The 13,247-nt window shown below is 42.2% G+C and overlaps 1 protein-coding gene across 1 annotated transcript in view; it reads right to left on the reverse strand.

The window, feature by feature from the left end:
* VPS53 (VPS53 subunit of GARP complex) overlaps positions 1–13,247 on the reverse strand; it is a 67,970-nt gene that overhangs the window by 36,273 nt on the left and 18,450 nt on the right. The window contains exons 5-11 of the mRNA XM_074922948.1: positions 11,625–11,711; positions 11,230–11,345; positions 9,956–10,075; positions 4,180–4,258; positions 2,814–2,957; positions 1,559–1,701; positions 732–873 (exon numbers count right to left, since the gene is read on the reverse strand). Of these exons, the coding sequence (XP_074779049.1) occupies positions 732–873; positions 1,559–1,701; positions 2,814–2,957; positions 4,180–4,258; positions 9,956–10,075; positions 11,230–11,345; positions 11,625–11,711 (831 nt within the window). The remainder of the gene's footprint in view (positions 1–731; positions 874–1,558; positions 1,702–2,813; positions 2,958–4,179; positions 4,259–9,955; positions 10,076–11,229; positions 11,346–11,624; positions 11,712–13,247) is intronic.

Below are 13,247 nucleotides of genomic sequence, written 5' to 3' on the forward strand. Positions count from 1 at the left end.
GCCTCGTTGGGTGAATTATCACATCCAAGTAGGCTTCAAGACACCAACTGGACAGAGAAGCCAACCTTAAACCAGTGGCTTCTGAGCCACACGTGGACTTTGTGCTCCCAGGGCACTTAGCTGGCAGGGCTCCTGGCTGAGATTTCAGGCACAAAAAGCACAGAGATGATTCCAGAGATATTAACTGAGCTTTTGTCTTGGCTCTGCCTTTACAATCTACCAAATGAGACACTGAGAAGTAGAAGCTACCAACGCTCCTGCAAGTAAGACTAACCCAACAAACAATGTGGGATTGAAAGATGGTACCATGCGGTGAACGTGTGGTAATGAGAAATGAAGAGAAAAGAGGACTTTTAGTTAAAATGTGTCATCGACATGCAGAGACCAAACATTATAATGCAGTCACCATGCCATAATTACTTTGTGGTTCTCCGTAGCAATGTGGCTTCAGTTGCAAACAGCACAGGGCGAGGAGAACCCAAAAAGTACACAATCAGTGTTCTTTCCTTCCTGTGAGCCCTGTGCCATCCTCTCTACCGCAGCCTGCAAGAGCAAGAATCACTATCCCAACTACAAGCCACCAAGCACAGTCGCACTAAACACCCCGACCTGACAGAGAGGAGGCTGCAGGTGACACCTTTGCAGTCTCCCTTTTCCGTAGCTGTGTGTGAGGGCTTTTTTCTCCCAAAGAAGCTGCCGAGTAAAGGTCTGCTCTTTAGAAATCCCCTTACCACTGTTCCATCAGCTAGAGTGCAACCTGAGAAGCGTTTAGCCAGAAGTCCTTCAAAGTTGGTTGTCCTCTGGATTGCAAATAAAAGCAATTTCACCTCAATCTCCTTTGCTCTTGTGCGCATTATCTTAGCGAGCTCTGTCCTGAAAGAGAGAGGGAGGGGAATAAAAAAAAAACCAAACCCAAATGTGGTTTTCTATAAAGAGAAAGCTCTGAAACCTAACACTGGTAATTCAGTCTATGCCCCAGAGAGACTTCCATCACAAGATTCAAGCTAATTCCTAAGATGCTCTCTAACATCAAACTCCTTTACGGATCACGTTTCAAACACAACCACAGTTGTTTAGAGCTTTGTGGGTAACAGGACCCCAACTCCTAACAGCCAGCACACCACTGCAGCCAGGAAAGCCCGCAGTATGAAACCTTGGGAAGCTCAGTGTCTCTGAACAGGGTCCCAGAACAAAGGCAATGGTGCTCCTGGGACTGCAGCTGGCACCTCCCTCTGGTCCCCTGCCTCTGGTCAGAGACAGTCACACCACAGTCAGCCCATGCTGTTACAACTGGCCTCTAACATTACTGATTTCCACCTCTGTTACATTGAAAATGGATTTCCACATTATCTCACTCTCTCAAAAGTACACGTGGTTTTAGTGATACTTCTCAGGGTTTTCACTCTTTGCTTTTAATCATGGACAATTCTACACAGATATTTGAAGACTGCTGAAAGTCCTACGGATATACAAACAATTTGGCAAAAAGACAAGCCAACCTTTTGTTTTAAGGAAGGGGGCTCTGCTGGGAGGCATCGCGAGCTCCCCAGAGGCTCACCTCGTGACGTGGCAGAACTCCACAGCGATGCGCTCCGTCATGCACCACTCCTGGGGGAACATGCGCCCGTACTTCTCCTCGTAGTCCACCAGCTGACGCTTTATCCAAGCGTAGCGCCTGTCGATCTTATCCAGCCAGGCCACCTGAGGAAGATGGAGAACAACATCTTTAACAGCAGCAGCTGCTAATATTCAGCCTGACTGCTTAACTGTGCTGCTGTAGCTTCGCAGAGCGGCTTGGGCTATCGATCAAAGCCAACCTGACCACTATTAATAATACTCTGAATGCTAACAGTCATTCTTCAAAGTGCTTAAACACATGCCAGACTGAAAACCCTATCTTTTAAGAGCGAGTTCTGTTGAAAATGAGGATAACAGTACTCCTAAATCATGTAGATACTATTGAAAACTCGATCCAATAATAACTCATTTGATCCCACCCTCTTTGTTTCGCAGAAAGAGAAATTAAAGTCAACAGTGAGACGAGAATGCAGGAATTCCTGAATTCTCACATTCAGCTGGTTTTCACACTCTGGGGGTTGTGGACCCACAAACTTCTACAAGAATTCTTACAACATGAGCAGGATGGGATTTGTCCACCCAGTATTAATGTTTTCTGATAAAAAAGTAGAAAGGTTAATCCAAAAAACTGTGATGGAAAAATGCTATTCAGAATGAAGCATTTTAGCCTTTCTCTCCTCTTTGTCACAAACTGTCAAAATAAATTTTGATCCAAAGTTGGTTTTGTTTGGTTGTTGGCTTATTTTTTTTTTTCCAAATCCAAGATGATTACAGTAAATTTTGAAAAAACCTGTTAGCATCAGGACAGGAAGTTTAAAAATTAGCTACAAAGATTAATGCACTTCCTGGAAATCCTTTTTCCATTTTAGTGGTTTTTTTTTTTTTTTTTTTCGCCTGGGGGAAGGTTTTGTTGTTTTTCAAAGTTTTTGGGTTTGCAATTTTCAGAGTTTAATTTTTCAACTCTTTACAGGGCAAAAAGTATATCTAACATGAATTTATTTATTTACTCTGTGAGGGAAAAACATTTCCAGTGCCGATATCTGAAACTGAGATCCAAAATGGAAGGGAAGTTGTCCTGGCAGAGACAACACTGGCTCCCAACTCATCAGCCAGTCACCGCTCCTGAGCCCTCGGGTTAGAAACTCTTCACCACAGGAACCTGTGGAAACGTGAACTTTGTGAACATAGCAGAGCAAAATGCAAAATCCAAATGTAACTTGCTGAGCTTCCCTTACATCTTGATTTTCCTGGAAAAGGACCAGATACTCCGAGAGGTGTTGTTTAATAAATTTCTTGATGATTTCCTGTTTGATTCTGGGATCCAGGACATTGGCGACTAGACACGCATCACGTAGGACATTGCTGGGTCCACCAGGCCTCTGTCAAAATAAACAGGAACAAATAATTTAAGGTTAAATAGCTGAATGGGTGATTGGAAATTTTACTGCATCCAGGTTATCTTGTTTTTATCCTTTCCCATCATTCTCTTTGTGATGCTTCTGCTGCTACTTTTTATTATCACTTAGGCATCTGTTGGATGTAAACTGAGCTGCTTCTGTTTCACTGGCTGTAAAGTTGTTTTGTAGCTCAAGAGCCAGGAAGCTCCCTACCACAGAAGAGCAGGCAGCTCCATCTGCAGAAAGAGCTGTTGTCCCACCACTCCTGCAAGGCCTTTCATCAGCTCAGATATCCTGAGGAACAGCTAAGAGAAGCGGCTGACAAGCAGGACAAGCAAACCCCTTTTCTGCAAACCTGAGGGCCAAATTAACGGGGGGGAAAAAAGCAGTCTAGAGATGATCAATCTGCAACACTTTAAAGTAGCATCTGTTGGTCTCTATTGGTACAAACCGTGATATTAACAGAAAAGATGGGAAATTTAGAAACGTTTTAAAAAAGATGCTCTTTTGATGATGCTGCATGTGGACAGAGATTTGCCCTTCACCAAGGATCTGTTCCAAACAGTTTCCTCATTTCTGTACTTGACAGTTTTATGAAGAAACCTGCAGAGCTGGCACTCTGCAAGACAGAACTAGTGTTTTCTTTCAAGTAAATTCAAATTCACACCTCCTCCCTATATTGTTTGCAAACATTTGGATGCGTAATTTTGGGGAAGCACATTTGCTGCCTTAGCCCTAGCCCAGATTTGTATCTGTGCTGTCTGAGTAAACCAGAGACAGACTTGGTAGCAGCGTGTCAACACACAGCCTATGCCTGGCTTTCCCTAAACACAACACAAAGCTTCTGTGTCCAACAAATAACCAGAAACCTGGTGGAGATGCCAAGGGAAGCCCCCTCCGGTCTGTCAGACTGGGTGAGCAGTGCTTGGGGCATTCCCCACCCGCCCTGCAGACCTCACTGCAATAGATGTGCAGTGTGACAGACGAAGGGTGTCATTTCTCTCCCACATTCACTTGACAGAAACAGTGAGAAATATACCTAGCATCCTACAGCTTGGGAGACTTGTTTGCTTTCTAAAATAACTCCTGAAACAGAGAGAGAGAGATCAAATCTAGAAGTAAAATGAGATAAAAGCGGATGACAGTTACGTCAGTTTTCAGCAACACTTTTCAACAGGAGGAAGAAGAGAGGTGAGAACCTTACCTTTGTACCTTGAGAAGGAAAGGCTTCCTCAAAGTCAGCCAGGATCTGCTGTCCCAACTCATTCTGCGCTGCCTTCACCCTGAGGAGGACAGAGGACACAAGGGCTTTGTTGGTGGTACAACCACCTCTTTGTTTCATTGCAAACGTTACTACAAAGTAGACTGAAACACCAACAGCTACGTGAAGGCTCTTAAGGGACAAAAAAGGCAGCTAAAGAGAAAACATCCACACTAAGAAGGCCTGTATGTCAAAACTGGGAGAGCATTCGCTCCCTGACTGACACGGGATGACAAGCCCAGCTCAAGAGCATTGATCCCTGAGCTGCAGCACAACACACCCTAGATGCTCTTGCCTTGCTGCAATTTAGTATTTCAACGAGGGCCAGTTATTCAGCTGAGAAATCAGCAGGGTTCCTGTAATGCCAACGTGATCAAGTTATCTTTACATTCGTGTACGTTGGTCACACTTCAACAAAAGTATGTTTCTAACCCATAAAAAAACTTCACAATGTCTCAATCTCCATCGTGAACCTTTCACAGATCCAGGTGCACTGACCCACTTTTAAATGAATCCCTGTGAATGCTGTTGGCTGCGGTTTTATTCTATAAATCCTCTGTGTCTTAAGAAGCATAAAAGAGCAAAGGTACGAAATGGGGAAAAAAAAGTTCCGAACAAACCACAATCTTGCTCTTTATTTCGCTGAGAGAATAAAGCTTCCAATTTCCAGAAATAAAAGTCAATACAGTTTAATTGATACTTCTAGGGAAATGGAAATGCCTACACATACTAGAAAGAGCCAAAACAAACAGTTAGGCACTTAGATCCCTCTGCAGCCCTTGAATTCTTCCATCACTTTTTATTATACTGGAAATGCTTTAAGGTCTAAAATTGATCATTCAAAGCAGTGGATTTTTCCACTGAGATTGATATGTTAGAAAGAGTGGCTACATTTACTTTTGTGAAAATGTTTGTTCAGACTGTGGGGAGAAGACTTTGGATTTTTATTGTTGTTTAAGACTCCTCAACCTTATCAAGGAATGATCTGCTGCTTTAATCTTCCCATTTGAGGTCCATTAGTAGTGAAACACTACAAGATGACCTGACAATGCTCGAGAACAGGCTGGATTCTTTAATGGTGCCAAATGCAGAAAACTCTAATCCTTTAAAAGTGACAGCTGAAATAAAACTTTGTATCTGTGATTTAACTGTATGTATGACCCGCCTTATCCAGGATTTATTTATGGGGATTTTGTTGGAAAAGCTTCCTGCCTGCAATGTCAAACATAATTCTCACTTAAGCTCTCTGCTTCACAGGAATGTTTAGAAACTCCTCTTCCAGGTATAGATTCCCCATTAATACCTTCACAACTGTGAAACAAAAGGGATTCACTAATATGTTGAAATAGAAGGAGTGAGAAATTTAAGCAGTAAGGACGAACCCAGCCCCGCAGCCACAACTACAGGTATATCCTGCTTAATTTGTACAAGTAAGCACTAGCAGTTCATGTGAGAAAGCATCACAGAACCAAACCCTTTGATCCTTAAGAAAAAGGAGGGGAAAAAAAAAAAAAGAAGAAAAAAGACACTAAACATGGATTGCAAAATTTTATCTTTTAACTCATCAAGAAACAATAAGTCTTTAGTATTAGGAGTCACAGAAATTAATGAGTTTGTATAAACAGCTGGAAGTTACTAGCTGTGGCACTACTTTTCTTATGACCAGCTACAGGGACCTTCCTATTTGACAACAGCTGCAGCACAAGCACAGTGGAAGCACTGAAAAGAGCAGCAGCCAGATTCCTAAAGACTCAACAAATTTAAAAGAGGCTCTGTCAAGCAGTTAAAAGCCCTGTCCACAGGCTTTGTTGTTTTAGGCTCCGATTCAGGAAAGTGCTTAAGGATAGTCTTAATGGGGATTCTCATATCCTTAAATTAAGAAACTTGCAAGAATGCCTTGCTGAACTGGGATGTTAAAAAATAAATATTTTTAAAAATCTGTCCTGCTTAAAAATGTCTCAAATGTAAACAGGGAAAATGAGTTTCAGCTTTTTTTTTTTTTTTAAAATATTTTGTAAGATAGGGATAGGACAGAGACATCAAAGTAGCCAAAGGTTTAGGTATGTGTGCACAGTGAGAGGGACCCTCACTGCCCCCCCAGTAACAATCGTTTACAAAAGCAAACACACAAACAAGCACAATTATTTTTTTTCCACGAGTGTGCACCCTGAAACACAAAAACTTTTATGTCACCCCTTTACAAAGTGATTGCTTTAGGCAGAGAACACAGGAAAGCACTCGCTGTAGCCTCTAGAGATGACTGCTCCCCATGGAAAGCTGTGAGCCTTTCAATAATTCAGAATAATCTTTATGCAATGGAAAGTGCAGCGGTAAAAGCCTCGACCCCGTGCCTGGCTTCACTTGCGTTCGCCGCTGAAGGACCATTTCTGCACGTGTGTGTTTAACCACTTGCAGAAAGAGAATTGCCCGCCAAAGCTCAGCAACCCCAGGTCCTCTCAGCTGATAACAGATTTAGGATCTCTTCTCAGGTCGGATTGATAAGGGTATCTCTCCCCGACTAGATTCCCCTCAGCAGCACGCTGGGGTATCGCAGCAGGCGCCCTGGCTTCCCGCAGCAGGGAACTGCCTTTTCCTGGGGTTGCCAAAGCCTTTGGTTACCCAAGTATTAGTGATTTTTGTTTCTCTGACTTTTGTTGTATTATTAGTGGCTTTTGTTCTCCGTTTCCCCCACCTTTAAAAAAATAAAAACAAGAAAACCCACTGTTATGTTTCAAATGACATTAAATTACTAGAAACCACAATTCCTTTAGCCAAAGCTACCAGAAATCTTAAACTACGCCTGGCAGCTTACTGAGATAAAAAGAGGCTGAACTAGCCTGTTTTTCTGTGGCAAACTTATAATCATCTTTCTCCTAAATACTTTCCAGGCTTTTTTCCACTATCCACAAGGCTTTCTCGACCACTTTCATGGGTGGGTTTGTGACCACTAATGGTATGCTCCCTCCACAGACAAAAAAACAGAAGAGGATTGAGAGATAACAAAATATTGCTATTTACTACAACAAACAACTGTCCAATGCACCATATAAGAAACTGTTTTAGGAACACGATTACGAAAATATTTACATTTGGATGCGAATTGTGACATTTTCACATCAATACTCAACAGGATCAGCACAAGAAGCCAATTAATTGAGAGTTCAGTCAGGTTTCCAATGAATACTTAGAGTGGGATTTTGTTTAGTTATTTTCAAAAGGACAGAACAGGTGGAAAGCAAGATTAAAACCACACCATTAGTTTTCACAGCATCTAGGAGCTGGAACCTAAACTGAATACCCCACAACAAAGAGCACACCCAACACCACCGAGCAGGCACTTTTCCTTCCCATGGCTTCCTATTCATATTTGGCTTGACTCCATTCCCGCCAAGAATGAGAGGCTCTTTATTAAAGAAAGTAACAGAATCTGCTTGTTTAGCAGTGTATATAATAGACTTACTGTATATAATAGACTTTGGTTACTGTCACTGGCCTGTGCCAATATCTACTAAAGCATTTCTGGCCTTTGCAAACATCCAAGAGGCTTCACTTGTACCATTAAACCAAATTCATGAGATATCAAACCCCAGCAATTTCACAGTCTAAAAAAAACACTGCAAGAAGCCAGGCAAACTTCCTTTGATGTTTCATGAATCACAAAAGTATTTCCAAGCAAAGAGAGATAAAAGTCAACTCCAAATTGGGCACTAATATGTACATGTGTAGTCAAACTCCAAAGCAGATATTCCTGTGCCGTAGACCTCCCTGCAGTAATTTGCTGCCTGGATGTCAAAGCAGTAACGAGATCCCAGCAACACCCTGGGTGCAGCTCTCCTTTCGCCCCACAAGCAGCCACTTCTATCGCTACCAGATGGTGCAGCTCTCCCTGTGTAAACACTGGAAGGAAAACCCTGCCGAGGCAATTCTAAAAATAGGAGGAACAGGCTTTCTTGAGCTTTCCAGATCCTTATCTTGAAGGGAGACTAAAACAAAAGAAGTTTTCCTCCATGTCCTTGCCAGTCTCTCTGGCGTGACTCAAAACCACTGTGCCTTTTAGCAGCAGCATGAAGTGTTTTTGTATAGTTATCAGCAACTACAAAAGTATTAAATCATCATCCATCAGAAGGGAAAAAACAGCCAGAATTCTGGACCAAGGCTTAAATTATATTTGGCCTTACAGTGGCCAGTGACAGCACGTTTCTGCCCAAGGGCATTGCCACTCTGGAAGAAAATGAAGGCAGCTATCTTTCCGAGCATGAGGTTGGAATAATCGACAGCCTAAATCCAGAAAAGCACTGACATATGTTTTTATTTCCTCAATGTTCATGTTCATTTAAGCAAGTGCTTATGGTCAAATGCTTTGTTAAAACAAGGCCCCATCTCTCTCTCTAGCTTTAGGGTGGATTTTTCTTTTGCTCTGTTTCATGGATTCCATCTGGGTTTTCTGGAAGAGGTTATCTATACCATAAAGTCCGACAGATTTACATGAAAATATTACAAACAAATCATTCAAATGTGATTCCCATTGCTAAACAGCACAGACATCCAGCTGCTGTCTTAGCAAAGGGAGTAACCAAAAAAATTAATTACTGTGTCTGGAAGGTTTCTTCAAGCACCTCTGTAATGAGCAAAGTCATCTCAGGCATCAAGAAGATGGTGGTGATAGAGTTAGCATTTATTTTCTGTTTGAAAATTGCATCAGATATGGTTGTATCATTAAGAAGGTGCATCCCTAACATTAATAGGCTGTTTTCACCTCTGAGCTGTGCTCAGCACTACTACAGGCTGTTAAGCAAACATCATGTGTGTGATGTGAGAGAAATAAATCCCACTGTAAAGCAGGAAGAGTAGGTTTTGGCCAGGGACAGGGAGGGCCTTGTTCCCTCAACACCCAGCTGTCACGTCCCAAATGAGCCTCAGGAGGGCTGGTGGCTTTGTCACCACCAAGTCACCTGCTGCTGCTGAGAAGAGTTGGCACCTGCTGCTGGAGCTGTACCAAAACTCACCAAATTTAACTGTGGTAACTCCACATTAGAAAATCAAGACTGTACGAGCTCAGCATAAACATTTAGAGCAGTCAGGTGTGCTATATGTGATTTTGGGAAGACAAGTCTCAACTCTCAGCAAAACTGGGCAAAGGGAGCAGGTTTTGGTGAAAGAAACCCAAGGTGCTCAGAATAACTAAGTTTGGCAAATGCACAAAAAGAAATCCCGCCTGCCTAAACCCTTGGGCAGCTAAGCAGCCTGACAGCGATTTGGCAGCAGTAGGGCACATGTCTGGGCAGAAAGGGGCCCCAAGCACCACCACGTTGGTGTGTGTATTTCTGCTTCATGCCAGGCTGCTGAACTGTATCACAGAGGTAGAGGAAGAGGGAGGAAGCTTCACCTCAGGGTTCACCACAAACACCTACACATGGAGATCACATAAACCAATTTGCACTTCCACAGATTACTCCAGGTAAGTAAATTAAAAGCCAGTCATTGAGAAGCACAGATCATTCGTGGATTGCATCTGTACTAACCATTGTTAATTAACAGAATAGGCTGCTCAAGACTTGAGCAAACCGTGTCCAGTTTTAACCTGTTTGTTCTGACTAGAAAGAAGCTCAAAGGACCATGTCCAGCCTTCCCATCCTTGAGAAAGTGATTTTCTGCCTAATGCATTTTCTAACCTTCATTCCCAGCAGGCATGCGAGTGCTCAGGGTTTGATCGTTTTACCTTTCAGAAAGCTGTCGAATCTGAGGAATCCCCATGTATTTGTTGAAGTGCTCCAACACATTCACAACACCTTGGAGAAGGTTGGCAACTTCCCCATATTGTCTCCTCCTGGTCATAGCCCTGTAGAGGAAATTAAAGATTTACAAAAGCAGGTTCAACAAAAATCCTGGGTGGTAATTTCACAGGTTACCTCATCCCCAGTGGGTCATGCTGGTCCCTTTTGACATTTATTTTTCTAAAATACACAACTCTTCATTAACATTCCAATGTAGCATTAAAATTTCACTTAACTGATGCTAAAATAAACCAATCCAGCACACACCTAACAATGCCTCAAAAACCCCTAAATGTCAAAAGCAACACTTGGCAAAGAACATGTAAACTACTGAATGCATCCGCTTCCCAGTATGGGTCCGGAGGCAGTAAATGTTATTTCACTATAATGACCTGAGTCAAGCCATTCATCATCACACACAAAGTGTGAGTTAAAGCTTCATAGGGAGGAGAATCATTATGTTGAAAAGCTATTAGCCTTGACTTTTCTGTTAATAACTTTCACAGGGAACTGACAGAAAAAAAAATCAAGTTTATTTATTTTTATTTCATCCTTCAGGATCATTCAAATGGATACAGCAGCTTAAGTAAAATTTTATTCTGAACACTTAACAGCCCAGTGTTCATGCAGAATTTGCTACAAGCCAAGAATAGGCTGTGCCTGGGTCTTGCAACTTCACAGATGCAACATGTAAAAAACTGAATTGTCCTAGCCTGTGTGTTCCCCAAGCACATTAAAAAATCCACAAAGTATTATTAGAAACTCCTAACCTCCCTTCATACACAGTACAAGCTCTAAGGCTTCTTTAAATTTATTTTCAGAATTAGAGTAGATCTTTCCAAAAGAGAACTCATTCCAGTTTAAGACTTGAGATTGATAAAAATCTCCCCAAATCCCTGAAGAGCACATCCCTAATGAGGATACCTAACTGCATAGACTGTCACGCTTTAATGAAGCCAGACTCACTCCTTACCACCAAGAATCAACACAGCAATTCAAGCAATCAATGCTGCAAACCCTTAAATACAGCAACAGAACTTGCGGGTCACTCAGAACAACACAGAAAGGATCTGCCAGCAAAAATCAAGACTGCAACCTATTAAGAAAACTTCCTTCCAGAAGAACAAGCAGCTGCTGTCACAGCCCTATTCAGACCACTGAACCAAACTTAAGAGCTCAGCAGTGGCATCAAAGTACCACTAAAAATTCACACACTTACTCCAGGGAATCCACACCCCCCGCCAGCATGTGCAGGTGATTGAGGGTGGTGATGGAGGTGGTCAGATGGCGCTTGGCATGATCTAGCTGCTTGATATCCCGTGTGATTTCTTTAACCTAGTGAATGAAAAAAAACAAGAGTCTGGTTAAATATCAAGCCACAGCAACAAAATTTTAAGGAGATAAAAAAGGCGCTCTCCCCCCTTTGGAACTCCAAGCATGTTAGCTCTACAGCCACGTTAACACAAGGACAAGGGTACAGATTCAACACATGGTTGGCAGAAAATTACCAGGTCAGCAGGACCAAAGACAAAAATGTTCCCTCTTTAGCAAGAACTGGAAGCAAAAGTTAGTCTCCTCCACCTTTTCAAAGGCTAGAATGAAACTGCTGCTCACCATTTGTTCTGATTTTTCAGCCTTGTCTTTAATATCCTTAATTTTACCAAAGAGCTGTTGAATGGCTTTCTGGGCTTCCTCCAGGGCCTGGAAAAGAAACAAAGTCAGACTGGAAAGAAAACCTGCATCCAGTTTTCACCTTCTAAGAAATACATAGTTGCTCCCTACAGCCCCCGGGCTGGGGCAGTGGAGGGGAGCAATTTTCTTACAAAGAAAATATCATCAGCACATCAAAAGTCAATGTACCATGCTGGGATTTTTAATGTGAGTTGACCAGGGTTTCAGTATCCACTTTACAATAAAGCTCTGGCAAAATCTGATCGAGATATTCTATGAGAGCACCTCCACAATATGAACTATGAATAGGTTTAAGGTTACTGCAATAAATGTTGATGCACCAAGTGTGGAAAAAATACATAGAACTTACTCCTGATCAGTACGTATTTAGAGCAGGAAAATGAAACCTCCAGAAAACCTCTATGTTCATCATTAATTATAAATAAAAAACCCACAATGTTACATATAGAACACTGAGTGCTTGCCTAAACCCCTCATTGAATTAGCAGGATATCATCCTGTTGGAAAACATGATGCATATTTTGCTGATTCCTTGGGGTGAGCAGCTCAGCCTCCCACCCAGCCGTAGGAGAGGCTCCTTCTAGGCACAGAAGAGAGGGCACAGGTTTAGCAGGTAAAGAGGGTCGAGCCTGGGAAAGAGACATCACCTGGATTTTTCTGCTATTTTCCTGCAAGCTTCTTGGGGCATCTGGTGCCCTTCATACACCATGGTGCATCCTGACCTCACACAACCAGTGTGAACTTCACGTGGATTCAATGAGTGAAGCCACATGTCCAAAATCACATGTCCAAAATCTGACTTCTGAAGTAATTCAACACATTTTGCCTTCCCAGTCTGATAACATTTCCAGCTCCAGCTCCACTTTGCTTCCCGCTGTTAAGTGGGCTTCTATCCCTCTGGTTTTATATCCAGTCCCATGACCAAGGTTACGGCGCAAGCTACAAGCTCCTTCAGCAAATAAATTTAACACATCTTCATTTGGAAATGTATGAGCAGACTATCTGCCAGGAGCTTTTGCTGGAACATAGCTGCATTATAATAGAAGTATAAAAGTTGGAAATGTTTTATAATTCATTTTCCAGAGGGGGGAAAAAAAGTCTCCTCTGAAATATCTTCTGAATCATGCGAAAGTTAACACTTTATCTATTAGTGTCACAGAGCTATCACATCGCATGTTCACTGAGGGAAATGAACACACCAGAGTGCTGCAGGAACACCCGTATCAGAAATGAACACCATCACCTACCTCCTCATTTGGCTCCAGCCTAGCCACCCTTTAGAATACAGTTTTCTCTTCCATTTAAAGATATGTGGATTAAGTGCAAACCAAAGAACTAAAAAATGTTCCTTTCAACATATTCAGTGATAGTCTCTGTACTCAGTCCCAGACCACGGCTGCAGCACATTACTCAAGTGGGCTATTAAGCAAGCAGCAGCTGTCCTGCGTAGTCTGAGATTTGGATAGGTCTGTATAAAAAAAAGTCAACCTGAAATTCCTCACAGATGCCAAATGCTATGTTTCCCTTTGCTTCAGCACTAATGTT

The sequence above is a fragment of the Athene noctua genome, chromosome 19 (assembly GCF_965140245.1).
Source record: "Athene noctua chromosome 19, bAthNoc1.hap1.1, whole genome shotgun sequence".
Taxonomy (NCBI): Eukaryota; Metazoa; Chordata; class Aves; order Strigiformes; family Strigidae; genus Athene; species Athene noctua.